The 27,442-nt window shown below is 53.8% G+C and overlaps 1 protein-coding gene across 1 annotated transcript; it reads right to left on the reverse strand.

Annotated features, from left to right (window-relative positions):
• Window positions 1–23,384: 23,384 nt before the first annotated feature.
• On the reverse strand, window positions 23,385–26,551 carry Caly (calcyon neuron specific vesicular protein). Its single transcript, XM_077105525.1, has 4 exons — window positions 26,417–26,551; window positions 25,366–25,479; window positions 23,962–24,075; window positions 23,385–23,693 (listed from the first exon to the last, which is right to left on the reverse strand). Exons 1-4 carry the CDS (start codon window positions 26,549–26,551, stop codon window positions 23,385–23,387), a joined length of 672 nt encoding a protein of 223 aa, XP_076961640.1.
• Window positions 26,552–27,442: the final 891 nt, after the last annotated feature.

Below are 27,442 nucleotides of genomic sequence, written 5' to 3' on the forward strand. Positions count from 1 at the left end.
CTGCAGGTCTTTGTGGACATTGCTTGGGGATCACTGGATTGTATCTGTTTATTTTGAGGATTAACAACTTTTCTTTGGAGATGCTTGGGGAGAAAAATGCAGAGGTGGATGGAGACAACACCCGGGAGGGACTGAGGGATGATAAGAATGAGTGGAGGGGGGCTGGGGATGTGGCTCAAGCAGTAAACGCGCTTGCCTGGCATGAGCAGGGCGCGGGGTTCGTTCCTCAGCACCACATAAAATAGAATGAAGATGTTGTGTCCACCCAAAACTGAAAAATAGATATTAAAAAATTTCTCTCTCTCTCTCTCTCTCTCTCTCTCTCTCTCTCTCTCTCTCCTCTCTTGTCTCTTAAAAAAAAAAAAAGAAAAAAAGAATGATTGGAGGGCTGGGACTGGGGCTCAGGGATAGAGCACTTGCCTAGTCCTGGGTTCAGTCCTCAGCACTACATAAAAATAAATAAGGAGAAAAGAGGTATTGTGTTCACTTACAACTAAAAATTTTAAAAATAAATAAAAATTTAAAAAGAATGAGTGGAAATGCAGGGAACCAAGCTGTCCATTCCAGGCCGGTCCTTCTGGGTCACTAAGGGCCTGGGGGGAAGGGGTCAGTTCCACCTCCATGGGCTCAGGGTAACTGCCTAGACGACCAGACCGCAGAGGCCCCGCAGAGGGCCCACGGAGAGCTGAGCGCGCCCTGTGCAGCCCAGGGTCACCAGGTCCGCAGGGAATGGAGCCCGTGCTGGGAAGCAGCCTGCAAGGCAAACTTCACTTCTGCAGAAGGGTGTGCTGTGGAGGGCCCAGCAGTGCGATTGGGCGGGCAGCCTGCCTGTCTTTATCCTTGCCGCAGCACTGCCCCTTGCTCTGATAGGAGCAGCTCGGGGTTACCATCTGTGTGGTTGGCTAATTTTAAAATTGGGGCGGGAAAAGGGATGAGCTTTAGTTAAAACAGCTGCGATTGAATCTTACATCCCAATAAGTCTAAATACTATATTCTGAAAATGGACCATGGACTTTCTCTTTCTCACATTTGTCCCGAGACCATACATGGTTCCTGCTGTCTCCGTGGCCTCCCTGTTTTCTATCTCACAGATACCCGGGGCAGTCTTGCTCTTCCTATCTTCTACTTGGCTTGGATTCCTTTATTTTATTTTATTTTTTATCTTCTTTTATTACGTTTTTCTTTTTTTCTGGAGGGTGGGTACCCGGGATCGAACTCAAGGCACTGGACAACTGAACCACATCCCCAGCCCTATTTGTATTTTATTTAGAAACAGAGTCTCACTGAATTGCTTAGTGCTTGCAGTTGCTGGGTCTGGTTTTGAGCTTGAGATCCACCTGTCTCAGCCTCCCAAGCCACTGGGATTACAGGCATGCGCCACTTGCCCAGCAGTTTTTTTTTTTTTTTGGTTTTTTTTTTTTTTTTTTTTAGTTGTAGATGGACACAATATCTTCTTCTTATTTTTTTTATACCTTTATTTTATTAATTTATTTTTATGTGGTGCCAGGTATTGAACCTAGTACCTCACGCATTGAGGCAAGCACTCTACCACTGAGCTACAACCCCAGCCCGCCCAGCTCCTTTATATATTTTATTTTGAGACAGGGCCTTGTTAAGTTGCTTTAGGGCCTAGCTGAGTGGCTGAGGCTGGCTTTGAACTTGTGATCCTCCTGCCTCAGCTTCTGGAGCTGCCGGGATCACAGGTGTGTGCCACTGTGCATGGCTTATTGTTTTGTTTTGTTTTGTTTAAATATGGAAAATGAACCATTGAATTTTAAATCTTTATTTTTAAACTATATTGTGGTACTATGGATTTATCCTAGGTACTACTTTAGTGGTGTTAAGTTGGATTGGGACTGTCCCCCAAGGCTCCTGTGTTGAAGTCTTGGTCCCTAACACAGCAGTGTTAGAGGTGGAGCTTTGGGGAAGTGATTGGATTATGAGGACTAATCCACTGATGGATTCATAGCTGGCTGTACCATTGAGAGGAGGTGGAAACTGAGGGAGATGAGACATAGTTGAAGGGAGTGGGTCCTTGGAGGTGTGTCGTTGAGGACTATTTCTTGTGTCCACACCCCACTTCTAACCTCTACCATGCCCTCTCCTCCGGGATGCTCTGCCTCACTTCAGGCCCCAGAGCAATGAGCCAGCCGACGGTGGACTGAAACCTCTGAAACCATAAATCTTTTCTCCCTAAAATTGTTTTTCTCAGGCATTTTGTCACAGCAACGAAAAGTTGACTAATACAACTGGCATTCAAGGGGCTGGGGATGTAGCGCGCTTGCCTGGCATGCGTGCAGCCCAGGTTCGATCCTCAGCACTACATACAAAGATGTTGGTTTGCCGAAAACTAAAAAAAATAAATATTAAAAATTCCCTCTCTCTCTCTCTCTCTCTCTCTCTCTCCCTCCCTCCCTCCCTCCCTCCCTCCCTCCCTCTCTCTCTCTCTAAAAAAAAAAAAAGTGGCATTCAACACATTTTGATATGTTTAGGTTTTCTTTCAGTTCAAAATGCTAATTTCCCTCTTGATTTCTTCTTTGACTCTGCAGTTTCTTGGAAGTGTGCTACTTAGTTTCCATCCATTTGGGGATTTTCCAGGGATGTTTCAATAGGAATTCTCAGTTTATTTCCACTGTGGCTGGAGGACACATTTTGTCCAGCATCAGTATTCTACATTTGTTAAGACTTGTTTTATGGTTCAGAACATGGCATGTCTTGGTGCATGCTCTGCATGCTTTTGGAAAGCAGTGGCCCTTCCATTCCGTGCAGGTGGTCAGAAAACATCTTTTGGGTGGAGGTGGTGAATCATGTCTCCATCTGCCATGTCCTTCATATTTCCTGCCTGTTTATCCCACCAGTTATTAAGAGAGGGTTTGACATCATTGTGGATTTCTCCCTTCCTCTTTGTGGTGATTATCAGTTATTTTGTGCATCTAGAAGCTGTCTTATTAGATCCATATCTGTTTAAGATACTTATGTTCTCTTGACCTACAGACTCGTTTATCAGCATGGAACGTTCTCTTTATTTTTGAAATGTTTTTGGTCTAAAGTCAACTTTGTCTGATATTACCACTATTATTATTGCAGTGCTGAACCCATGGAGCTCTACTGCTGAGCTACATCCCCAGCCCTTGTTATATTTTGAGAAAGGGTCTTACTAAGTTGCTGAATTGGCCTCAGACTTGCAATCCTCCTGCATCAGCCTCTGAAGTAGCTGGGATTGCAGGTGTGCATCACTGTACCCAGCAACTTTGTTCAATGTTAATGTGTAGATTCCAGATTGTTTCAACTGGTGTTAGCATGGCATAGCTTTTCCATCCCTTGATTTTTAACATACTTGCAACTTTATATTCAACGAGTGTTTCTTGTTATGCAGCATGGCCTTTGTGCAGTGTGAGGGACTCTGCCTCTTAGTTGAGTGTTTAAACCATTTATATTTGATGTGCCCAATGGTATGGGACTATCATCTCACTATTTTATAAGTTACCATCTGTTCAATTTTTTTTTTCTCTTTTTCTTGCTTTTGGGTCAATTGGATTTTTTTCTTATTTCAATATGTCTCCTTTGTTGACTCTTGTTTTAGTAGTTGCTATAATTCTTGTTTTAGTAGTTGTTGTAGGGTTTATGTCTTCAATTTATTGCAGCCTACCTGCAGAGATGCCACACAGCTGTATGTGGCACTTCCACCCCTAGACCCTGGTACCATGGTAGTAATACCTTCTACTCCTGTACTTCAGAGACCACACATTACAGGTTTTTTTTTGTTTTTTTTTTTTTTTTGAGATGGGGCTCTCTGTGTTGCCCTTGCTGTCCTTACATTCCTAGGCTCAGGTGATTCCCCGTCTTAGCTTCCTGAGTAGCTGGAACTGTAGGTGCGCACCACCACACCAGGCCAATACAGCTTTTGTGTAGATGCTTTTTATCTTGTAAAGAGAGTCAGACAATAACCAAGAGTCTCTTCTGTTTACCCATGCACTCACAGTTTCTGGTGCTCCTGGGTCTTCACGCAGGTTCATCTTTCCACCTGTGTCACTTTCCTTCCAAGAACTTTGGTATTTCCCTCTCCCTCGCTTTCCCTCTCCATTCACCTTCTCTTCCTCCGCTGCTGTCAGCGTTATCCCGCCGCCGCCGCCTCCTCCTTCTCTCTCTCTCTCTCTCTCTCTCTCTCTCTCTCTCTCTCTCAGCCAGTGACTGGACCCGGGACCTTGCACATGCTAGACTAGCACTACACCAAGCTGTACCCACAGCCCTTTTTATTTTTCCTGTTGAAGCAGAGTCTAACTAAGCTGACCAGGCTGGCCCGGAACCTGCCTCCGTCTCCTGAGTTGTTGGGTTCACAGACTTGCACCACCTCAGCTGGTAGGGTGAGTTTTCTGATAGTCACTTTTCAGTTTTGTCTGAAAAATTATTTATTTTTATTCAATATTAAAAGATTTTTCTGGATATAGTTTCAAATCGACAAACTGTCCCCCCACCCCCAGCATATCACTCCACTGTCTTCTCACTTGCACTATTTCCAGTGGAAGTCAGCTGCTCTCCTTATCCTTGTCTCTGTGCACACAAAGTGTCTTTTGTCTCTGACTACTTTCAAGATTTTATCTTTGTGCTTGGTGTTGAGCAGTTGGTCATGGGGGCCTGAGCTAATTTTAGTCACATGTCATATGTTTCAGTTTTGATGAGTTTCTTGGATCTATAGTTTCATAGTTTTAATCAAATTTGGAAAATTATCAGCCATTACTTAAACTTTTCTTTTCTGATTTCTACTTGCTTTGGGGATTCCAATTACTTATATCTTAGGCCTGCCAAAGTTGTACCATGTCTCACTGATATGCTTCATTTAAAAAAAAAAACATTTCCCTGTGTTTTATTTTGAACATTTCTATGCTGTCTTTAAGTTTACTGATTTTTTCTTCTGTAATATGTATTCCATCATTAACATTAATCAGTGTATTTTCAAATTTCAGATATCATAGTTCTCACCTACAGAAGTTCTGTTGGGTCTCTTTTCTATCTCTCACGTCTGTGCTTATCTTTCCCAGCAATGGAATACTTTTTGTTGGTTTGTGATACTGGGTATTGAACCAGGCGTGCTCTAGCACTGAGCTAAACACCAGCTCTTTTTATTTTTTTATTTTGAGACAGAGCCTTGCTAATTTGTCCAGGCTGGCCTGGAACTTGGGATCCTCCTGCCTCCTGAGTGGATGGCAGGTGTGGTCACAGTGCCTGGTGGAATATTGATATAATAACATTCTAACAGGTTTGTCTGCCAGTTCTGTCTTTGGTACCAGTTCTTGGGTGGTTTTGACTGGTTTTTCTTTTTATCAGACATCTATTTTCCCGCTTTTCTGTGTGCTTGTACTTTACAACTGGATGCTATACTTTTGTGAATTGCCTTTCTGGATGCTGGACATTTTTGCCCTTCCACCACCTGGGACAGCTGTGCTATTAGAAGCAGTCTGATTGGGGCTGGGGATGTGGCTCAAGTGGTAGCACGCTCGCCTGGCATGCGTGCGGCCCGGGTTCGATTCTCAGCACCACATACAAACAAAGATGTTGTGTCCACCGAGAACTAAAAAATAAATATTAAAAAAATTCTCTCCCTCTCTCTTTCCCTCCTCTCTCACTCTCTCTAAAAAAAAAAAAAAAAAAAAAAAAAAAAGAAGCAGTCTGATCCTTTCGGGCCTTCCTTTATGATTCCTAGGCAAGGTCTGCTAGGGTGCTTGTTGGGCTGATCAGCCCCCACCTGAGGCCAGGCCCTTGGTGCCTACCCTGAGTGCCCAAGGGCTGGGGAGCACCAGGCACTATTCTCCAAGGAGGAGGATACAAGCGTAGGGAACTCCTCACACTGGCCTGGTCCTACCATCTCCTCAGCAGCCCAAAGGACAGTGCCACTCATCCTGGAAGCCACAGAGAGGCTGGTAGGCTGGGAACTCAGTAATCACCCCTAACCAGTGTAAGGTCCTTCCTATTGGGGGGGGGTACTCATAGAGTGCAGACAGGCCTTGGCTTAGGAGGAGGAAAGGGAAAGCTGAACAGAGAGACATTTGGGACAGAGGCAGAGTTGGCCACAGGGGCCATGGAAGTCAGAGGAGGCCCTGAGGGTCATAGGGCAGGAAGTCACAGAGCCTGAAGCCCTGAAGCCCCCTTTGCAGAGACAGACCTCCCAGCCTGCAGTCCAGAGGTGCTACAGAGTGCCTGCCCCACACCCACCTTCCTCCCATGTCTCCTAGGGCCATCTGGGAAGTCCATGGAGATGTTCGCTGCGCTGAGTGGAAGAATGGGGCACAGGTGGGTGGAGGTAGAGGAGGCAACGGCCTGTAGCTTGGGGGCGTACAGGGCATCCGGAGGCAATGGGTCAGACCTGGGTGCAGAAGTGCAGCCTGGCTGCCCTACTGTGCCACGGGTCCCTCCTCTGCTACTGGGAAGCTGGATCCCCCAACTGTGGATGGGAGGCGGTCTCAGGTCTGGTGGGGACAGAGGAACAAGGTTGAGGTGGCTCTGTCCACCCTGGCAGCCTTCCTGCCAGCCCTCTGTGTTGAGCCTCTGTACCTCACCACCTGGGGGCTCTTATGAGCCCACCAAGACCTAGGAAGGGTGATGCTCTCCAACCACACTCAAGGTGGAAACAGATCCTCCTCTTGGGCCCAGTCCCCACCTCGGGGGGATTTAAGACAGAGGTGCTTGGTCCTCCCACTGGCCACTATGCCTGAAGTCCTGGGGTCCCACCTCAGCTGACCAGGGTGTATCCTGGCTCTGGACACCTTGGCCCTGCACCCTGAGGGTTATGCCAATGTCACTAGAGAGGTCTGTGTCCCAGCTTCTGTCCCTTGGGACAGCGTTTCTCCAGTGCTGGCTGGTGAGGGCCACTGGGCCCTTCAATCACTGCCCACTGCAGCAGTGCATTGTACACTTCCCATCACGGGCAGGACTCTCCCAGGCAGCCCGACAATGTGCTCAAAGGGCCTGGATAAATAGGCAGACACGCAGGGGACAAAGGGTTGCCTGTCTCCAGGCGGGGTGGGACCTGTGGAATCTGCTTCATCAGGCCTGCCCTGGAGCTGTGCCCGCAGGTCGAGGCAGCTCTTGTGTGTGGTTTAATGAGCTGGAAAATACAACTGGCTCCCCTGGCTGTGAAATTGCTTCAAGGGCAGTGGCGGCACTCAGCTGCTGGGAGGCCCTGGAATTGATCTCCTTTGTTCGCAGGGCCCAGCACATCCTCCCAGGAAGACCCCAAGCAGCCCCCAGGTCAGAAGGGACTCAGGAACTCAACCCTCAACCAAATGTCACAGGCCTTCCTGTGCTAGCCATTTCCAGAGCTCCCCTTGGAGTCTTCTTGTAGGATGTGCCCTCCCTTCTGGCCAGGCCAGGAGGGTGCTCACTGGCAGGGACTCCACAGAGGACTCTGGTCACTCACTACTGGGGGCTTCTTGGGCAGCCGTGGGGCTCATTTCTCTCCAGTCTTCTGTGCTGATCGGAGTGGGGTCATGATGCGCACGAAGCTGTCAGGGCTGCTGTGCCCACTGGGAAGGACACGTTGGGGAAAAGCAGCCTCAGCTGTGACAGAGCCTTCTTGTGTGCATGGGCATCAGTTTCTGGAATTCCTGCTGGCTCTCACATCCCTCGGGCAGATGGGCTGGCTGTGCTCAGCCGACCTTGGGAGTTCCCTTGCCTAGCTCAGGGACTGTAGCAGAGGAGACCAAAAGTGGTAAGTGAGCATTTTTATGTCAATCCTAGAGGGTTCATATAGTCATTTTCTACTGGTCTGGACTCAGAGCAGAGATACTGATTCTAGAACCTCCTCCCTGTGGTCTCCCAAAGCCTGGAGAATCAGAGTGAGCAGGGGTCTGCAGACCTAGGCAGGGTTCTCAGGACAGCATGGTGTCGGGGGGCACAGCCTCAGGAGCACTGCCCTCAGATGGTCCGCAGAGCTGAGCATCTGCAGGCAGGTGCTGAGAGCAAGGCTGAGAGTGCCACAGGAAGGAAAGTCCCCTCTGTGAGTGCAGAGGGGCTCTCAGAGCTGGGGCCTCCCACGCAGGCACGTGGTTTCCTTCCTGCAGCGGGCTCCTAGTTTCCTTCCCCCCAGTCCTGAGAGCAGCTTTCTTCCCTAGCCATCATATCCTTGATCTCACAACCTTCCCTGATATCATAACCTTGCCTAGAAGCCAGTCCTGGGGCTGCCTGCGAGCACTGCACAGACCACTTGTCCACCCAGCTTGCCCAGGCCTTGAGCAAGATGTCCTCTCACCACTCTGGTCCTGGTACAGGCTGTAGTGTGAGAAGCAGGGCTGCTGGGTTCCACAGAGGTGCCCTCCTTCCCCTCCCCACCAGCCCTGCAGCAGGGGTAAGTCCACCATTGCACAGAGGTCCCTGCTGCGTCTCAGACACTACAGGAGGACTTCTGGGTATGTAATCCAGCTTAATCCTGTTGGGCCTCAGATGAGCCTGTCAGCAGCCCTGCAGGCACAGGAGGCCACACAAAGTAGTCTCCATGGATGGACTCTGGCCCAGTCTGCCGACACGGGTCCCCTGGCACTAGGGCTAACTGCCAGTGCATATAGGCATGGATTCTGGGCACCCAGTGACAGGCACATGTGCAGCCTCATCCTGGAAGAGTCCAATGCACAAGGCAACATCAGCTGTGCTACCCTCTGTTGGGCAGGCCAGACAAACAGGTGACTGCACCGACACATGGTCTTGTCTTGGGAGTGAGGACAAGAGAAGGGTGGCAACCCCTCAGAGCCATGGCTTTTGTTTCTAGAAAGGGGAAAACTGAAGGCCATAACTCAGGTGAGAACCAATCCCGCAAGCTCCAGAAAAAGTCAGCTTTCCCTGCTGGCTCCACCACAGATCCCAGCCCATGCAGCCGGCCAAGGGGCAAGGGGCTGCACAAGGCCAGTCCACTCTCCACAGAGGCCACGGTGTGAGTGCCTTGACCACTCCACAGACAGAAAAAGTGAAGGTCAGTCGTTCTTAACTTGGCTTCCCCCAGAGCAGATGGAGAGAGGGGAGAGGGCGTAACCCTGTCACCTGGTCACCACTGCCTTATTCCAGCCTTCATGCAAGTCACCAAGCCCAGCCACACTCAAGGGCTAGGAAAAGTATCCAGGACTTTGTGAACACATTTTAAAACTACCCCAAGCCTGAGGCGGTGGTGATCTCAGTGACTAGGAGGATTGCCAGTTCAAGCCCCGTCTGGGCATCTTAGCCAGATCCTGTCTCAAAAAGTAAAAAGGAGACGGGGATGCAGCTCAGTGGCAGAGTGTCCCCAGCACTGCAAAACAAAATGGAACAAGGTAACAAAAAACCATACAAAGGCCCAGCCAGGGAGAGAGAGGAAAGAGGTGCAGGTGGTGGACACCAGGCCACTGTGCAAGGGAATGGTGCTAAGGAGGTGACTCCCAGGGCATGGGGCCCCAGGAACAGCCAGGCGGTGGCAGCTTGCCTGCCTGGGAGTGCCCCCTAGGGGTAAAACAGGACTGTCCCCAGTGGGGACAATTCCAACAGGCAGGCCAACAGGTGGGGCAGTGGGTGCCTGCCCAGGAGAGGCAGGGAGCAGAAGCACCGCCACCCTGGACAGGGAGACCCCAGAAAGAGGAGGTAGCACCAGGAACTCCTCAGAGAGCGAGGCCAGCTGGGGCTTGGCAGGGGCCCAGGGAATTCCCCTTCCTGACCAAAAGCAAGCTACTAGAGTGTGAACAACCCAAGGCCCAAGGCTCTTACGTTTGAAAACAACCCAGGACAGAATGTGACCACAGCTGAGCTTCCAGCACTGGACTAGAACGTGGGTCTGACCTCCAGCTTCTTCCAGGTCCGGGGGTGGAGACCTCTGGGCACAGGCATGGGCCAGGAAGAGCAGCACCTGTTGTCACTGAGGTTTTGGCCCTGGGCTGTACAGTGTGTCCAGGACCCTGACTGGCATGTGTGACCTGTGCACAGTGTTGGCTGATCTTGAACCAGGCTCTGTCTGGCACCTGAGATCCTTATCCATTCTTCATTCTGGATGGCCGACTCCCCAGTGGGCCTCACTGTGGTCTGTCAAGCTGTCACCCTCAGTCCCCTCCTCATCGCTGGACTTTCTCTGAGCTATGTATGGAATCCTGGAGTAGCAGGTAGAAGGGCCAGCATCAACCTGTGGACAGCCCAGGATGCCGGGGAGGCCCAGGGCCCTGGCTGGGAGATAAGCTAAGGCAGAAGCTCAAGGGTGAGGCCCTGATGCCTTTTGTCCTTACCAAGGACAAGCATGACCCCAAAGGGCTGAGCACAGTTAGGGAGGACATTTCCAACCCCCTGCCTTTCCCCAGAGCCCCCTAGGGCCAGTTCCCTGATTGATGGTCACCATGTCTGGAAGGCTGTGACTGAGAAGGGGGAAGCAGGCAGCCAGCTGTTGGAAGACTATGGGTTCCTGGGCACCAACCCACCTCTGGGTGGGCTTACTGGATATCTGGGGCAGATGCCAGGGCCTGGGGTGTCCCTGCTTCCTGCCTCAGACCCTGTGTTGAGGAAGAGAAACAGCCCTGGCCTGCGGGTCAGAAGCCACTGCTGGTCACAGGTTTCCAAGGCAGTCTCCGGAACACTGAATGACAACGATCCTGACTCCCGCTCCTAGGCCTTCTCCTAGCAGCAACAGGAAAATCAGCTCAGTTTGGCCTACATCCCTGGCTCCCCTCTGCCATAGAAAGCCCCGCCCCGAGTCAGCTCTGCCACACTCTAGCTCTGTAGTTGTGGCAGGGGTATCTCTTCTTATTCGCTTTTGCCCCTTAATAGAGCAGTGCCGCTTTGGTGATCCACGGCGGCGCGGGAGCCCTCTGGCCCTTCCTCCACCTCTTGGGGTGTGGATGGGGTTGAGGGGGGTGGCGCTGGCCGCGACTCTTGGCTTTCCCGCACGCGGGCCGGGCTGCCGGACCAGCGAGAAGTTCGGGGAGGCCAGGGAGCGCTCAGGAGCCAGGCTCGGCGGCCGCCTGGAGCGCAAGAGGCGGCGGACCCGCTAGGCTCCCGCCTGGGCTCTTTGTCATGCACATGAGGGCGCTGGGCTGGGAAAAGGCCTCCGTCAATGCGTCAATGCGCAGCCACATGAAGGGACTTTTCTTCCCCGGTCTGCGTCTTGGCACAGGCCTGCTGCTTCCAAGTGGCCTCTTCTTCAAAGGGCTCGGCCCCCATTCTTTGTCCCCCTAGGTGCCCGGCCCGCGGCCCCTGGCAGCTGCTGCGCCGTCAGGGGCCCTATAAAGCCCGCTCTGCAGCTGAGCCTCTCGGTCAAAGGCGCTTTCAGGCGTGTCACCCGGGAACGGATTCCGAGCGTGTCGCTGCTCGCGGCGCCGGCACAATGACTGCGCCACTCGACAGCCACCGCCCGCCCCGCCCGCGCGTGCCTCGGCGGGAGCGGCCGCCCTCTGCCTCCAGAAGCGCGCCGGCCGGGCGGGCCTCTTTGCAGCTCTCCTCCTCTTCCTCCCGATCCCTCCTCCTCCTCCCCCCAGCCGCTCACCGCCCCCGCAGCTTCTTCCCCCTCTCGCTCCACCGCCCCAGTCCCTGGTCTCCGTCCCCACCCCACCCGGGTAATTGTCCTGGGAGGCGGTACCCTCCGCGCCCTGCCTTGCGTGGGGCTGCCATCCAGCCGCCTGTCTTAATACCTCTTTATCTTTTCCTTTCAATCCTTTGAATCCCGCCAGTGGTTCCGGGCACCAGTTCTGCTCAACGGGGTGACCAGGGAGGATGGGTAGAGTGGGCATTCAAGGCCCACAGAAGCCCGCCTTGCGTCCTGCTGGCCCGTCCTCTGGTTGTGCTAATGTTTGTTAAAAGAATGAGAAAACAAATTTAGAGCTTTAGGTGTCAGACCGCCAACAGGCTGTGCCCCGCTTTCATATAGGACCCCAGAGCTCCAGAGCTGTGCTGCCGCCCCCACCCCACCCCAGGCCGGAGTGAAGGGTGCCAGGTAGTGGCCCAGGGAAAGAGTCCTTGGGATTCAGCTCCTCTTGCCTCTCCAGCTTGCTTTTTTCTTTTTCTTTTTCTTTTTTAATTTTTTTATTGGTTGTTCAAAACATTATAAAGCTCTTGACATAACATATTTCATACATTAGATTCAAGATGATTATGAACTCCCAATTTTACCCCAAATACAGATTGCAGAATCACATCGGTTACACATCCACATTTGTGAACAAAGAGTGCTTAACCATTGAGCATCCTCAGTTCTTTTTCTTTTCATTTTGAGACAAGGTCTCACTAAGTTGCTTTAGGCCTGGCTAAATTGCTGAGGCTGGCTTTGGACTTTCCATCCTCCTGTCTCAACCTCCTGAGTAGCTGGGATTATAGGGATGCACCACCATGCCCCACTAGAGTTTGCTTTTAAAGCTAAATGTATTTGCTCACATTAGGGAAACTTGGTGTCTGGGTCAGCTCTGTGTTGCTATAATAAATACCTGAAGCTGCAAAGAGAAAAGGTTATTTAGTCCATGGTTCTGGAGATGGAACTGGCGCTACTCTGAGAACACTTGGAAGAGCTGACTGCAGCTGAATGGGTGTGGTCAAGGCTCTGTCCCAGAGTCCCTCCTTTCTGGGATGACCCAAGACACCCTGAGGCTGGGCCTTCTCCTTTACCAGGTCCTGCAAAGCTGACTTGATGTGGTGTTTGTTGTGCTGTACAGTCACCTACCAGGGCTCACTCTCCTGGGCCCTAGAGCCCAAGGCCTTGGCAGTCCAGACCTGTTGGTCACTGTGGCCATTGGAGGAACAGGGCCAGGTGGCTCGGTCCCCACATGCCTCACCTTTGAGGCTTTGCTGAAGGTGCCTGTGGGCACCTGAAGTCCAGAGCAGCCTACCTCAGGGCTGTCAGCGCTTCTTTTGAGTTTTCCTGTGCTGTCATGTTCCTAAGGCTGTTGTCCTGGACACAGATAGCATCCATAGGCTGACAGGGCCGCACTGCCACCCACACTGAGACTGGCTTCCAGGGTCAGAATAGGTGGAAAAACCTGACCCTGGCCCTGCCTCACCTGGAGCCAGGCAGAGAGGGTTCCAGAGATAGCCCTGGATCTGGCTCTGCCCCACCCCATCAGGCACCCCTCAGTGTAGGCCCTTCTTTCAAGCCTGGGACTATAACATGGAGACGTCTCCAAGCCAAGATGCTGTCTGGCCAACCCAGAGGAGGCCTGCACAGCTGGAGGCACACCCGGCCATTGCAGCCTGGTATCTTCCTAGCCCTCAGGACAAGTGGAAGGACAACCCGCTTCTCTTCTGTCCTGTCCCATGGGTAGAAACGACATCTGTGTTTTTAGGGGGTGACAGCATGGAGCCAGGCTAGGCAGGACGGTGCTAAGCAAGCATCTCTTGAAGCTGCTATGGACACAGATGTCCAGGACATTTGGAGCCTCGGGTGCCTGCTCTCCATTCTTAACCCCCGGGCCTAAGGGCAAGATGGGCAGAAAGGTGCTGCAATGCTCATCACTGTCAGTGTCCAGATGCCTGGGCAAAGGGGGTTGGGCTGGTGCCACGCAGTTGTTGACTGTCCTATGGTTACCCCAACAGGGCCTGAGTCCCCCGGCATGTCCAGTGGAGCTTCATGGGGAAGCAGCACCTCAGTCTATTGAGCCACTGGGGCTGGGATTTCAGGTTGGGCTCTCCTCCAGCTGGGCCTGAGAGTCACTGCTGGTCTCTGGCAGCCTCAGGTTGGCAGCATACTGACTCTACTGCCCCCTTGGGCATGTCCCCTCTTCTAGGGTCTGCTGTGCTCCATGGCTGCCTGGGCCATCTCTGGTTCCTTTTCACCACACACTGGTCTTTCTGACCATGCCTGGTTCATTCCTTGGTAGCTCATCCTCCCCTGGACGCCTGTTCCCCCAACAAGCCTGAGGTCCAGGCAGCAGTGGCTGGGACTTGTGGACCAGGCCTAGGCTGTCTCAACATGTCAGGTTCCAGCATGAGTCAGCCCAGCCGGGGACTTGGCCTCCTGGGGGAAGAGGCACCTAAGAGGCACCCAGTAGAACAGACAAGGGGCTAGATGGGAGGCTCTGTTGGGGAGACCTCTATCTTCCTGGGATTTTCTCTATATGGAGTTTCAGGTTAGGGGGATGTATGGACCAATCATGAGACTGCCAGATCTCTGACCTCAAGCAGTGGCCTCTAAGGGGCCAGACAGCCCCAACATCACAGGGGCTCAGGGACTCTGGGCATTTATGCCCAGGCCCCTGAGATGCCCCCCTGCTCAGTGGTTGGAACAGCCTGTTTCTGGCCATCCCCCAAGCTCCTGCCTCCTTGCCAGCCTCCTGCAGCGGGCAGGGTCAGCACTGGGTCCTTGGCAGCCCCCCGGGTGCACCCTGATTCAAGTGGTTTCTGAGAAGCTGAGATGACACAATGTGCCTCAGAGATCCAGGTAGGGGCAGGCTGTACCCTCCAGGGGTTTGGGGCCCCAGAAGCCCTGCCAAGATGCGTGATCCAGTCTATCTCCCAGGTTGCCTGGCTCTGTCCTTCCCAGCCTCAGGCTCATACTCGTGGGCTGGGTAAGACTGAGGCCCTTGCCCCAGCCCAGCCCACCCTGGGTCCTGTCTGTGCTCTGGTTTGGAGTGTCCAGCTTAGGCTTAGCAGGGCAGGGATGGCTGACAGGGCAGAGATGGCTGAAGCAGCTTGAACCCCAGGACAGAGAATGGAGTACCTCCTTGGCCCTAGAGCTAGGCTCCTTGGGGTGCAGAAGCAGTGGGATGTGGCCCACTGCTGCTCTGCACTGCCCCTGATCCGCACTCTTGGCTGTTGAGGTGGGCTCAAAGCCGGGCCTGTTTCCAAACCATTTCAGGGAACAAACAAGTTGGGAAGAAAGTGTTCCTGTGCAGCAAGGATTACAGTACTGGTCATGTGGGCCTGCTGCCTCAGGGCCTCTTCTGGGCAGCTGCCTTAGAGACCAATTAACAGCTGTGTCCACCCCCACAGTGTGTGCAATCTTGCCCGGAGACAGGGTGCTTTCTCACTGTGAAGTGTTCTTGACTTGGAAGGCTTCTGGAGGCCCTGGGATACCAGTGAACACCAGTGACCCTTTCTATGGCCAGTGGGCACCTTGGACCCAACTTGAACAGCCCTGAGTCCTGAGCGCTGAGTCCTGCTTGCAGTTTCAGTTTCCACTTGGTGTCTTGCTCAATGAAGAGACCCCAGAGTATGGTGCCTTCCAGCCTGGCACCCCAGTGCTACTACCCATTCATAGTGTGTCCACCCTTCCAAGGCCACATGTGCCTACTTTCAAGACCATATGTGCCTCCCTTCCAAGGCCAAGTGTTTCCTGGGCATCCCCAGAGATGTCCTTCCAACATGAGCACAGGCTAGCTTGCCAGCAGGGCGAAACTCAGGGCAGTGGAGGTTGGGAAAGCTTCACTGAACAAGGAGAGGCCCTGGAATGGCCAGTGGAAGCTTCTGGTGGGGGCGACTGCAGGCAGGAACTGGCATCTGTGGGGCATACTTGGCTTTCTCAAGCTGGTCTTCAGTTGCAACTGTGCCATTCGGTCTTACTGGGGGAGGCACAGCTCCACTGTGCAGCCAACCCCTACCTGCGCTGCTGCAGTAAGACCCTGCGAGTGGCCCTGGACTGCTGACAGGGCTGGCACTTCCAACACTCAGGCCTCCAGGTCCCTGGGGCAGTGCTGGGCCACATGCACAGGAGTCTTAGCAGACCCTGCTGACACCTGGGCTGCGGTCCCTGCCCACCCCCCCCCCCCAGTTCCATGTTCCTTCCTTTAATTTTGGAGCAACCCTGCTGCTTTGCTGCCAGTACATTTCTCTGTCCCTCTGTGTGGTTTTTGGAGGTGATTCCCCAAGCAGTTCTGAAGGCTTTTTTTTTTTTTTTTTTTTTTTTTTTGAAGAGATACAGAAGCTGGTCCTGGAGCCGGGAACCCAAAGTCCTGCTGTCAGAGGCCAGCATTTCTGCAGAGCCCCAAGTGGGGCCAGTGTATTGCAATGACAGCAGGGTCCAAGGGGCATCCTTTCCCTGCCTGTGGTCGAGCTGCCCTTGGCTGCCCTGGACCTCTGTTCTGGGCCTCAGTTCATCCATCTGTACATGAGCAGCTGATCTCCAAAGATCAGTCAACTTTTTATTTTTATTTTTTGCAGGACTGGGGATCCAACCCAGGGCTTCATACCTGCCAGGCAAATACTCTGCCATTGAGCTATAGCACCAGTCCAAACATAAGCCAAACTGAAGTCTGGTGCTGGGTGGATGTTCCTGGCACCCTCAGGCAGCAGCCAGGTGCTGTGATGCTGTTGGGAGCCAGAGGCTGGATAGCACTGGCTCCTGGGGCCTGGACTGCATGGGGAGGATCCCTTTGAGAGGACACCAGCAGGCAGGGGTGTGAGGAACAGAGAAAGAGGCACTCCGGGCAGGGAGATGGCTCTGACCCACTGCTCTTGTCAGTGGTGGGATAGACCCCCTTGCAATTTAAGGGCTGGACACTGACTGGGACAGCGCAGCCAGGAGTTGGTGGTGGGCACTGCTGCTCTCCAGGAGTGCATCCTGGAAGACCCAGGCCTGCTGAGGAAGCTTGGGGTGCCCAAAACTTTCTTGGGGGCTGTGCTAGGTACCAGGATCTGCTCCAAGGCTCCTAGCACCTGTCTCTGAGTGGTTCAAGGAAGGAGCTCAGTCGAACATCCCTCCCACCCCAGGAACCTTAAGGAACTGTGGGGACATCCTGAGACTCCTGCCTCTGCTCATGGGGCTTCTGTAGCCTTCTAGGGCCCACAAGACCCCACTGATACCTGCGTAGGACCTGTCTCTCAGAGTGGCGGCCTGGGCAGGGACCATGCAAGTGAGTCCAAAGAGCTGAGCCACCCCACCACCCCCATGTAGGACCAGGCCAAGCCTATGGATGGCAAAATAGGCTCCCAGGACATGGAGGGGCTGACTCCACACCATGCAGGCAGCACCTACCTTGGCCCCAGAGCCGTTCAGCCCCAGCATGCAGGTGTTCCGGAGAGCATGGGCATGCCAGGGCCTTTCCAGAACCCAGACTCCAGGCTCAGCACAGGAAGTCCTGGGCCCAGGGAAGGTGGCTGGACTTCTCCGCCATGTCCAGACACACGCTCACGGACACAGGGACAGGGACATGCACATCCACACATACCCTTGAGCATATGTGCACACACAGATACGGGCACACACACAAACACGTGAACACACACTTGAGCACACACATGCACACATGGCCCCTCAGGCTCTTCCAAGCAGGCTGGTGACTACAATGGCATTCCTGTCCCCCCGCAGCTGGCGCCTTGTAGCCAAGAGACAGAGCAGACAAAAAGGATCCCACAAAGGTCTGTCACTTCAAAAAGCCAAGATTTTTTGAAGTCATGAAATAACACATTTGTACACACAGTAAGGGGAGTGTTTAAAATGAGCCATTTTACGGTGCCATTGATCTTTCACAGGGCGGTGGGAAATCAAAGCCTTTGGAAAGTTCCGCCTCTTTCCAGTAGCGTTAGGGACAGTGATGTGCCTTGTCCTTGCAGTCTGGAGCCCTAACCCAGTCCCTCTCCATTGGGTCACCCAGCACCTACCCCAGGGCTGTGTGGCCCAGACCTGTAGCTGCAGAACATCAGGTTTCTGGCCACCTCCCAGGGCCCTGGACCGAGGGCTGTGCCACATGCTGCAGGTCAGTAGCATCTGTCAGGCCCTGTCCTCTGGGTGCCCTACTTAAGTCCCCTTGAGCCCCAGAGGAGGCCCTGGAGCAGGGACCTTCTATAGGCCTGACCTCCACTACCAGCCCCAGGCAGCCTTCTGACCTGAGAGGCAGCCTTGCAGCACCCCAGACACTGGCACATCAGGCCCCAGCAGGCGGGGGCGGCTACAGAGGAGGAAGGTGGCATGGGGCTGTGACCCCAGTCTGGGAGCCCCGCCCCCACAGACACCTATAGGGAGCATCTCTTGCTGCTGGTCCAGGACAGAGGGAGATGAAGATACTTTACCAGGCTGATGGTCCCCAGGAGCTCCTTCGAGGCCATGGCCTGGCCATCAGTCATGATGTGCCATCCCAGTGGCCTCTCCGAGGGTGGGTGCTGAGGCCTGTGGAGCAGCCCCTCCCTGTCCCAGTGGGTTTCCCATGAGACAGGAGAGGAATGAGGCTGCTGCACTCTGGTAGCCCCCTCTCCCAATTAAACCATGGGCCTGGTTTCAACCCGACTCACTGGCCCTAATGGCAGGCTCCAGTATCTTGAGGGGCCCTCCAGGGTCCCTTCATTGGTCTGAACTCTGCCCAGGCTCCTGTCGGCCAGCTGAGTCTCACCATGAACAGTGCGGATGGGACAGGACCCCTGTCACAACATTCCTCATTCCTCCTCAAGAACAGCAGGGGCCATCCTGCACCAGTCGGAGTGTCTGGGCTTTGGGTCTATGTGCCAGAACAGGAGGACCAGAACGACCATTGGAAGCCCCCTGACCTCCAGTCCCAGCCTCCTGGGTGAAAAGCCTGAGCAGGAGATGTCGGCTGTGAGGTTTGGCCTCATGGACTCATCTTGGTGGGCAGGAGAAGCAGGGCCTGAGAGCCTTATTCTGGAGTGAGTTACCCACTCCTTGAAAGAGGCCCCCGATCCAGTCCCAAGCGACATCTTACAGACTGGAAACTGTAGCCCCAGGGCACAGCTGGCCACATCCCTCCCCATCTACCTGAGCCCCAACTGCTGGCCACCACAGAACCTCCTCAGGGGTGGGAGCCCACCTGGCCCCCGTGGTCTTGGCAGCATGTTCCGAGCAAAGTCCCTGAGACGCCTCTGGCTAACTCCAGCTGTAAGAGGAGCCCTTTCAGACATCCAGGGTGAGCTGCCACCTCTGCCTGTCCCCCTAGTGCCTGCATCCCAGTAGAACGTGGACACACGAGGAGAGGAAGGCTCCTGGGAGAAGAGCGCACCCCGCTCTTGATTTCCTAAAGCTGCAGCATCACAGGATCATGCCTGGGTCATTGAGTGGGGTCACCCAGGAATTGGCAGTGCTGAGAGGCACCCATACAAGAGTCACATGGCAACTGATGTCCAGGTAGGGTGGTGAGTGAGACCAGTGAGTCCTCAGGCTTGTCCTGGGAGGGCACATCTTTGAGGCCACCTCCTGACACATAGCTCCCTCAGATGGCCCACCTGCAGGGAGTTGCCAGGGTTCCACTGCAATGGGGTGATCACCTTCAAGACCATTTTGAGAGGTTTCAGTAAAACCTGGGCAAGAGCAAACCTTACAGGCACCTCAGAAATCCTTACAGAATGCAAGGGATCCCAGGTAGTGTCTGGCTGACAGGCCCAGGAGGGGTCTGGATGCCTCTGGGGCAAGGCCTGGCTTTAGTGGAGGGGGTCAGGGTCCCACCCCCGGCTGAGAGTCCCGGCCAGCAGGTGCACTGGCTCAACTGAGGTGCCGGGGGTGCAGGGCTCTTACTTGTGGGCAGAGATTGGGAACCATCTTCTCAAACCGTGTGGAGATTTTAAGTCACAAAGTACACTCAACTTGTCTAGACTCGAATCTTTAAATTCTGTCTCATGAGCCTGTGATTTTCATTTTAAAACAGGTCACCAGATTGTGCCGCTGGCCATCCCGAAGAGTATGTGGTGCATAAGTGCTCTTGTATTTCCCCGGGCAGCATGCCACTGTGGGATGGTTGAAGTGCCCAAGAGGGTCAGATACGTTGATTTGTGATTCCAGTTTGAAACACCTGGGAGTTTAACCAAGTTTGACATGTCTGCAAAATGTCTATATAAAGTTTAGAGATTTGGCATGTGTGAAGCACTGGGTTCGATTCTCAGCACCACATATAAATAAATAAATCCATAAATAATAAAGGCCCATCAGCAACTCAAAAAAATAAAATAAATAAAATTTATCCAAACCATTTAAAAAATGTTTAGAGGACTTAATGTATCAAGTATAAGTGAATGGAATGTTAAAAAATAAGTGGTGTATTTTCACACTAACACAAAATTATTGGGTTTATAAATGAACTTTTAGGTTGAGCTTTCAAGCTTGAAAAAAACTTTTTTTAAGTTTATAATTATAAAACATGCTTTTAGAGCTGGCGTTGTGGCTCAGTGGTGGAGTGCTTGCCTTACACGTGTGAGGCACTGGGTTTGATTCTCAGAACTGCAGATAAATAAATGAATAAAGTCCATCAACAACTAAAAAAATATTTTAAAAAGATATGTTTAACCCAGAAATACCACTTCTAGAACCTAACCCTGAAGGTCAACCACCAACCAGAAGAAAACATGTGTGCATGACTCAGTCCTGGCAGCACTGTTTGTGTAGCCGACACCAGGAGCAGCACAGCACCACGCTCAGCCTGTGACCTGCACAGCGTCCTCCGCCCATGTCCTGCTGGGCACAGAGCCCTAAGCATGCTTGAGCTGCTCCTGCAGCCGCTGTGGACCACACCTTTATGAAGGCCAGAGCTTGTGCTAGCTTGTGACTCAGGCTGGGGCCTGATGCTTCAGGAGGGGCTGGTCACCAGAACCCTGAGTCAAGGTGACAGCTCTGCCCTCTGCCCTGGCAGGGTGTGCCCCTCCCCCGCCACCTTGCCCCCTGCCTTCTACGTGGCTGACCAGGTGTGCCTTCATGACAAACTGCAAACAGGAAATGGAAAATAAAATTACAGGGGCCACTGCTTTGGACTGGGCTCCTGTACTAGGCCCAACAGGCCAACCAGACCAGAATGGAGTACCTCACGGAAGCTCCACAGGCCAAGTAAACAACAACAACAACAAAAAACAGAAACAAAACGAGGCTGCTACTTGTCCCACCCGAGGCCAGGAAAGACTCTAGAGTGAGTTCCCAACAGGCCAGCTCCAGTTGGCTCTAGTCCTCTTGCAGAGGTGACCCCAGGCTGTTTGTCCCAACCTTACCAGGACACTAACTTTGAAATGACCCATCAAGTTCTGTGTTTTTGCTTCCCTCATTCTCTAAAGCCAGCACTTCTGCCCAGCACTCGATGTGATCAACATGGCTGACCTAAGAGCCTTCCTGAATGCCGTCAACTGTTCTAGAGAAGTACTGAGCTGCCAAGGGTCCAGGAGTGCCCGAGTCTGCCACCCAGTTGGACAGAAGTGCAGGTGGCCTGTGGATCCTGGGATTCTAGCTTTTGCCCCCTGAGAGAGAGGGCATGTGGGGGTCTGAACCTGTGACCTGTGGGTGTGTGCCCACTCCAGGTGGCAACAGGACAGGATGAAGGACAGGACCTGAGCTGGGGCAGACAACTGGGGGTTGTCAATGTGGACAAAAGCCCTTCAGTTAAAGTCTAGGAAAGGAGCAGAAAAAAGAAAGTGTATCTGATTATTTTTGCAAAGGAGATAGAGGAAAGCCAAACTAGACACGAATAAGATGCATTTCCTGATGGGTGGGATGCGGGGGTGGGGTGGGGGTGGCAGGGGTGATTCATCTGAGCTGACTTTTGGAACCATGTCAAGGTCTTACATAATAGAATAAAAATAACAAAGTGGGGAGAGGCCTAAAACAGAGTACGGAGCAATAATGAGCCTCACCCCTCACCATATTTCAAATCAATAATGTAATCTCACTGATGTGGAAAAAAGGACTAACTCAAATGACCTTTGAGTGTACACTTGGACTTTGTACCTTCAGATTAAAGACCCAAAAGACCCTAAGTTCCAGTTTGCAGGCTCCTTTTTGTCATGTTTGAGTTGCCGACTCTGATGCATTTTAGGACTGAGCAAATAAACACATGAAGGAAAAGAGGGACTGGTCTTCTCCCAGTAGAGGGGGCTACAAATAAGGGGAGACTGGAGTCAACCCCAGGGTACTGCTGTCACATGAACTCAAGCAGATTTTACATGTGTGTGTACCGATATGTTTACAGAGAGGAGATGCAGGGTGTGTGTATAGTGTGTGCACAGAGATGGGGACATGAGGTGTGTGTGTGGTGTGTGCAGAGTCAGGGGACATGGTGTGTGTACAGAGACAGGGGACATGGGGCATGTGTGGCAGGTGTGCACTGAGATGGGGACATGGTGTGTATCCTCTCAGATCTGCTTCCGACACACAGGTTCTGGTCCATGTTGTCTGGTCCACACTGGGGTAGGGGGCTCTCCCAGGGACTTCCACTGGGGGGCCCCCTGGATGGTAGTGCCCCTCCTGCTCCAGCCAGGACACAGAAGCCCCTCCTGCTTGGAGCTGCTTCTTCATGCCCCACCAAGTACTCTCTGTCATGGCCCCTAACTGCCACCACAGTCCCCAGGCCTGAGCTCACCTCCAACCAGGTGGGATGTCTGGGCCCCAAAATGGAAGCAACAGAGAACAGGTGCTTAGGTGGGCAAGGTGACAGCTGGGGTCCTGCAGAGTTGCAAGCTGGCTTGATGGAAGGGCTGGTAGGAGTGAGGGATCTTCCCCCTGGGCCCCCGGAGTCCGCCCTGTCTAGCTCCCAGCCCTGCGAGGCTCCGTCCCTATCCAGGTGAAGCATTCGCTCACTGCTTCATCAGGACATTCATGGAGACAGCAAGTGATCCCTCTTGGGGCAGAAACCCAGTGCAGGTGCTGCCAGGAGTGTGTGGTGGGGGGCGTAACCCCAGGAGACGGCTGCTGCTAGACACTGGTGGCTCAAGGACAGGCCCAGAACCCAGCAGACAAGCTGGGGATATGGCAGAACATGGGTTTGGCGGTTGACAGAGTCCACTCAGGACCCTTAGAATTCCCTGAGGGCAAGTGAAGTTGTTCCATTGTGGCCAGTCAGGGAAGTGGAGGACCAGGCCCCATGGCAGGGCTATGGCCCCAGCCCAACTAGCCAGGTAGTGGGATCTTCCTCAGCAAGAGCATCCCTGATCCTCAGCCTCAGGAGCAGGACTTCAGGGGTCCCTCTGGGCCCCAGGAGCTCCATCACATGGGGGTTGGGGGCGGGCAGTAGGTCAGAAAACACAAAGGGCCAGTAGACGGGACTCTTTACTTACAGGAAAGCGACAGAGCCAGAGGCCCCCGGGGCGGGGCTTCAGCAGGGTGCCTGGGGGTAGGGGCACAAACACTGGGCGGGAGAGCGGCGGGGCGATGCTCTGGTCACAGGAGCTGGCTGGGGAAGGCTGCGAAGATGGAGGGGCTGGGGCTAAGCGGGAGGGGCAAGGCCCGGTGTGCAGCCCGCTCCCCGCCCCCCACGCCCACCCGGTGGGAAGAGGCGCCCTGAGGCCCCCTTTCCCGTCGCCCCGCTCCCTGCTCGCCCCAACTACTGCTCAGACTCTGCGTGGTGGGAGTGGGAAGGCGCCCGCCTGGGTGAGGTTCTGGCGGGGCCGGGCCGGGCCGGGTCGGAATGAGGGGTTCCCAGGAAAGCCGAGAGGGGAGGAAGGAGTGTCCCGTGCTCAGAAAAGGCGGCAAGAGGTCACAGGGAGGCCTCGATGGGGCAGGTCAGCGCGGAAGTGGCGGACACACCTACCCGGGCCAGGCTGGCTGGAGGGCCTCACTGAGGGGCCGGGGGAGGTGCGCTACTCGCTGCCTTGCGGGCCTCCTCCTTCTCTCCTTTGGTCGAGGGCTGCCCGGGGGTCTCGGTGGTCACCGCCGCTGCAGCGGCCGCCGCCGCCGCCGCCGGAGTGGGCCCCTTGTGCACCTCCTTGGCCGCGCGGTAGCTGTCTGCCCAGGCCGCGGGCATCTCAGTGCCGTGCTTTCGGCTCAGCGGATAAGCCCCGATGGCTGCCAGGATGCTGCGGTGGCGCTCGGGGTCCATCTCAGTGTAGTACATCTCCAGGGTCAGCGGCGTACAAATCTTGTGCTGCGGGGGCGGGGGCAGGGGCGGGGCTGGGTCAGGGGCTAGCTGGGGCAGGTGAGGAAGGGGGGTTGGAAGTCCAGGCACGGGGTGCGGCGGGTCAGAATCCACGGAGGCTTCATGGAGAGCCACAGGACCAGGTGGTGGTGGTTAAGAGGAGGGGCTCCCAGGGAGAAGCATGTCTGCGTCAGCCTGGAAGGACTTGTGAAGTGTTTGAAGGCATGCAAGGGCCGGGGTGGTTTCTGCTGCTCCCCGCCCAGGCCTCTGGTCTTACCCGAAGCAGGAAACCATCTGGGCAGGTGAACTGGTCATACCAGATGGCCTTGTACATGATCAGCACGCAGCCCAGGAGGGCCATAGCAAAGGCGATCATCCTGGCAGTGGGCAGCTGGTGGAGGGAAAAGAGACATTTTGGTTTAGGGAGGGAACCAAGTTGGCCAGCTTCCTAGGGAGAGCCCCCTTAGGGGCTGGGGATGGGAAAGGGATTACCATCCCCAAGTCATGGCACCTTTCAGGAGGTCAGCCCCAGGGCCAAGTGCCCAGGACCACTCTTCAGGGTCCAGGCTATGTCTGTACCCCCTCTGATGGGATTCTGGAAGCATCTGCCACCCAGAAAAGTGCATGTGGCCTTTGACCAGCAGGTGCTTATAAGAACTTATCCAGCAGCTTCTCTGCCCACATGGCACCCAGGGAGGTTAGTGGCCACCATGGCCAGGGTGTTGTTTGTTGGGAATATCTCCAGGCCTCTCCAATGAGGAGGGTGCAGGAGCCCCAGACTAGATGGACCTGCTGAAGTGCAGCCAGGCCTCAGTGCCTCTGTGGGGCCCTTCATTGAAGGAACTATGGGGTTAAAAGTGACAGATGTCACTTTTGAAAAATGAGAGGCTTTAGAAATAGTCCACTAAAAATTGTTATTAAAGCCACCATTAGGGGCTGGGGTTGTGGCTCAGTGGTAGAGCGTTTGCCTAGTGTGCGTGAGGCACTGGGTTCGATCCCTGACACTACATAAAAATAAACAAATAAAATAAAGGTATTGTGTCCTTCTGAAAAAAAAAAGCCACCATTAATAAAGAGGTTAAAAGAAGATGAGGGAAGGTATATGCCATATGCGCTACAGAAAAGTTAACATCTATATTACGTAGAAAGTCAGCAAGTAGCTTAAGAAAAGACAGTGGTGCCAGACCTGAGGGCGCATGCCTGCAATCCCAGCAGTTTGGGGAGCTGAGACAGGAGGTTGTGAGTTCAAAGCCAGCCTCAGCAAAAGCAAGTAACTAAGCAACTGAGTGAAACTCTGTCTCTAAATAAAATAAAAAATGGGGCTAGGAAAATGGCTCAGTGGTTTAGTGTCCCTGAGTTCAATCCCGGGTACCTCCCCACCCCCAAAAAAAAGGAAGAAAGAAAAAGAAAAGACAGTGGCCTATTGGGGAGAGGCTGCTTCCCTGGGAAGGGGCAAAAGCCTCAGCTCGGCACTCTGCGGTCAGCCTTGGAAAAAGTTGGTCTGTGGAAGTTAAAGGTCAGGCAGGCTGGAAGGCCATCCTGAGTGGAATGACCCCCTGCTATGCTCTTCTGTCTGGGCTAGACCCAGTGGGGACAGCCCAGCCTAGAACCTGGACACCTGCAGCCTGGCTGCCCCTCCACTGTCCCTGCCGACTCCCACAGCAACGCGTAGGTGTGTTACCCTGCGCCCTTCCTCTGGGTGGCCGCAGCTCAGCCTTTGTCCCTCCAGGTCTGGAAACTTCTTCGGCTGGTCTGGGGAGGACAGCTGGTATTCCGTCTGCGTCTTGATGACCACCTGAGGAGGGAGATGGCCATGGCCTTGCTGGGCAGCTGGCAATGACCCAAGAGAGCCCTAACCTGGAAGTGTTAGGAGCCAGGTGCAGTACATGGTGATGGTGTAAAGCTGACCGTCTGCCAACCATCTGATGGCAGGCAGAACTCCAGCAGCTACAAAATGAAGCCCAGGAGGTGGTTGCTGTGTCTGCCCACCCTCCACTCTAAGGGGGTGAAATCTCCCTGCCATAGCTTCCCTTTTGGTAGCTCCACAGCTTGGAGCTTTGGCTCCCTCCTCCAGAGCCTGTCCTGACTCTCAGAGTCTTGGGGCCCCTGCCATAGAGCAGAGCTGGCTCTAAACTCTGTGTGTTCTGGAGGACGCAGGCTGGGCCTGCCCACAGTGTCCACTGCTGAAGGAGAAGCAGTTGAAGCCCACCTGGAGAACTGTCCTCAGGGGACCCTACCACTAAGAACTGCCTGGCGTGGGCACAGAGCATGGCCCCTGCCTCCAGCTGGGACAGCTCATACTGTCCTTTACGGCAGAGGTCCTGGAGCTTAGGCTGGGTCAGGGTTGAGCTGGGCTCTTCGCTTCCCACTGATGTCTGCTGAAAGCCCACCCTCCACTAGTCACTGCCCAAGAGCCCATCTCTGGCCCCCACCCAGAACCTGCCCATCGGAAGGGTTTATACTATGGTTTGCTGACCCTCAGACTGCATTGTGGGCTGGGTGCTCAAATTCTCAGGCATCCTCTGGCCAGTTTACCCTGTTCTCAGATGGGAAGAGGGGCTCAGGATGAGGGAGCCAAACGGGAGGTCACCTTGGCTGTGGTCAGCTGAGGATTGGCTTTTCAGGACCCTGGCTCCACTGCCTCTTGGAGGAGGCCACATCTACATGAACCTCACTCCTGTCTGTTCCCAAGCAGGCCTGAAGAGGCCTCTCCCCACTGGTCAGCTACTCACCTGGTCAGGGAATGGTGGCTGCAGCTGGCTGACATCCAGGGGACTGATCAGAGGGACGCTGTCTGTGGCAGCCCCATCCTGGTCCCCAGGGTCTTTGCCTGGCTTCCCGGAGAAGCTGCAGCCCAGCTTCACCATGGTGGACAGTGGTCCTTGTCCTGCCCCAGAGACAGACAGGGTCATTGTTCAGAGGCCACCCTGTAGACAGTCATGCCGGCTGTCTTGGAGTGAGAGGACCCCTGGCTGGTCCCAGTGCTCCTCCAGCCAAAGGCTTTTTGTCCTTTCCTGACCCTGGGGCCCTTCAACTATGCAGGGTGTGGTGCCTCTGGTCAGAGACTACCCAGACACAAAACTGGCGGGGGGTCTTCCACCAGCTGATCTGTCCTAAAGGATATCTTAAGGGCTGCTGTTATGCTCAAAGGAAAAGATTCAAAGAGCAGTCTGAATTGGGTTTCCAGTCTTAAGCACATAGGCCCAGATAAATTTGAATTTCAGTTAACCAATGGTTACTTTTTAAAATATAAGTGAATCCCATGTAATACTCAATATGGGACATATCTGTACTAAAATGTCAATCTTTGTCTATCTGAAATTCAAATGCAGTAGGGTATCCTGTGTTCCTCTGGCAGCCCTGCTGGAGCCACTGAAGGAGGGCATCTGCTAGTAAATTCAGACACTAATGGAAGAACATGGTCTTGTTGGTGCATGGAAGGGCAGATCTCCTGGAAACCCGATATCCCAGGCCAGAATCCTCGAGTCAGGATTGGCCCCAGTGGCTTAGGGGAAGGAAGGGGATGCAAGTCCCTTGAGCACTAGGCAAGTCAAGAGCAGACGCACGTTCACCTCTAGGCTGACCTCTGAGAGAAAAGGGGTGCAGCAAATGACCCTGAAGCTGACAGACGAAAAAAGAGCACAAAATACATTCAATTAAGAAAAGAGGTCCTGTGTCCACTAAGAAATGTAGCCTGCCATTAAGACCTCTCAAAAAGAACTCCTGGCCCTGTCAGCCTCACCGCTGACCCACCACCG

The sequence above is a fragment of the Callospermophilus lateralis genome, chromosome 15 (assembly GCF_048772815.1).
Source record: "Callospermophilus lateralis isolate mCalLat2 chromosome 15, mCalLat2.hap1, whole genome shotgun sequence".
In the NCBI taxonomy this organism is placed as follows: domain Eukaryota; kingdom Metazoa; phylum Chordata; class Mammalia; order Rodentia; family Sciuridae; genus Callospermophilus; species Callospermophilus lateralis.

Bases quoted from the DNA above. Each gene is read 5' to 3' on its own strand.
- Caly (XM_077105525.1), bottom strand. From the start codon at position 26,551: ATGGTGAAGCTGGGCTGCAGCTTCTCCGGGAAGCCAGGCAAAGACCCT. The intron at 25,480-26,416 runs GTGAGTAGCTGA...CTCCCTCCTCAG, and splicing joins AGCCACCATTCCCTGACCAG to GTGGTCATCAAGACGCAGAC. The intron at 23,694-23,961 runs GTAAGACCAGAG...CCGCCCCCGCAG, and splicing joins CAGATGGTTTCCTGCTTCGG to CACAAGATTTGTACGCCGCT.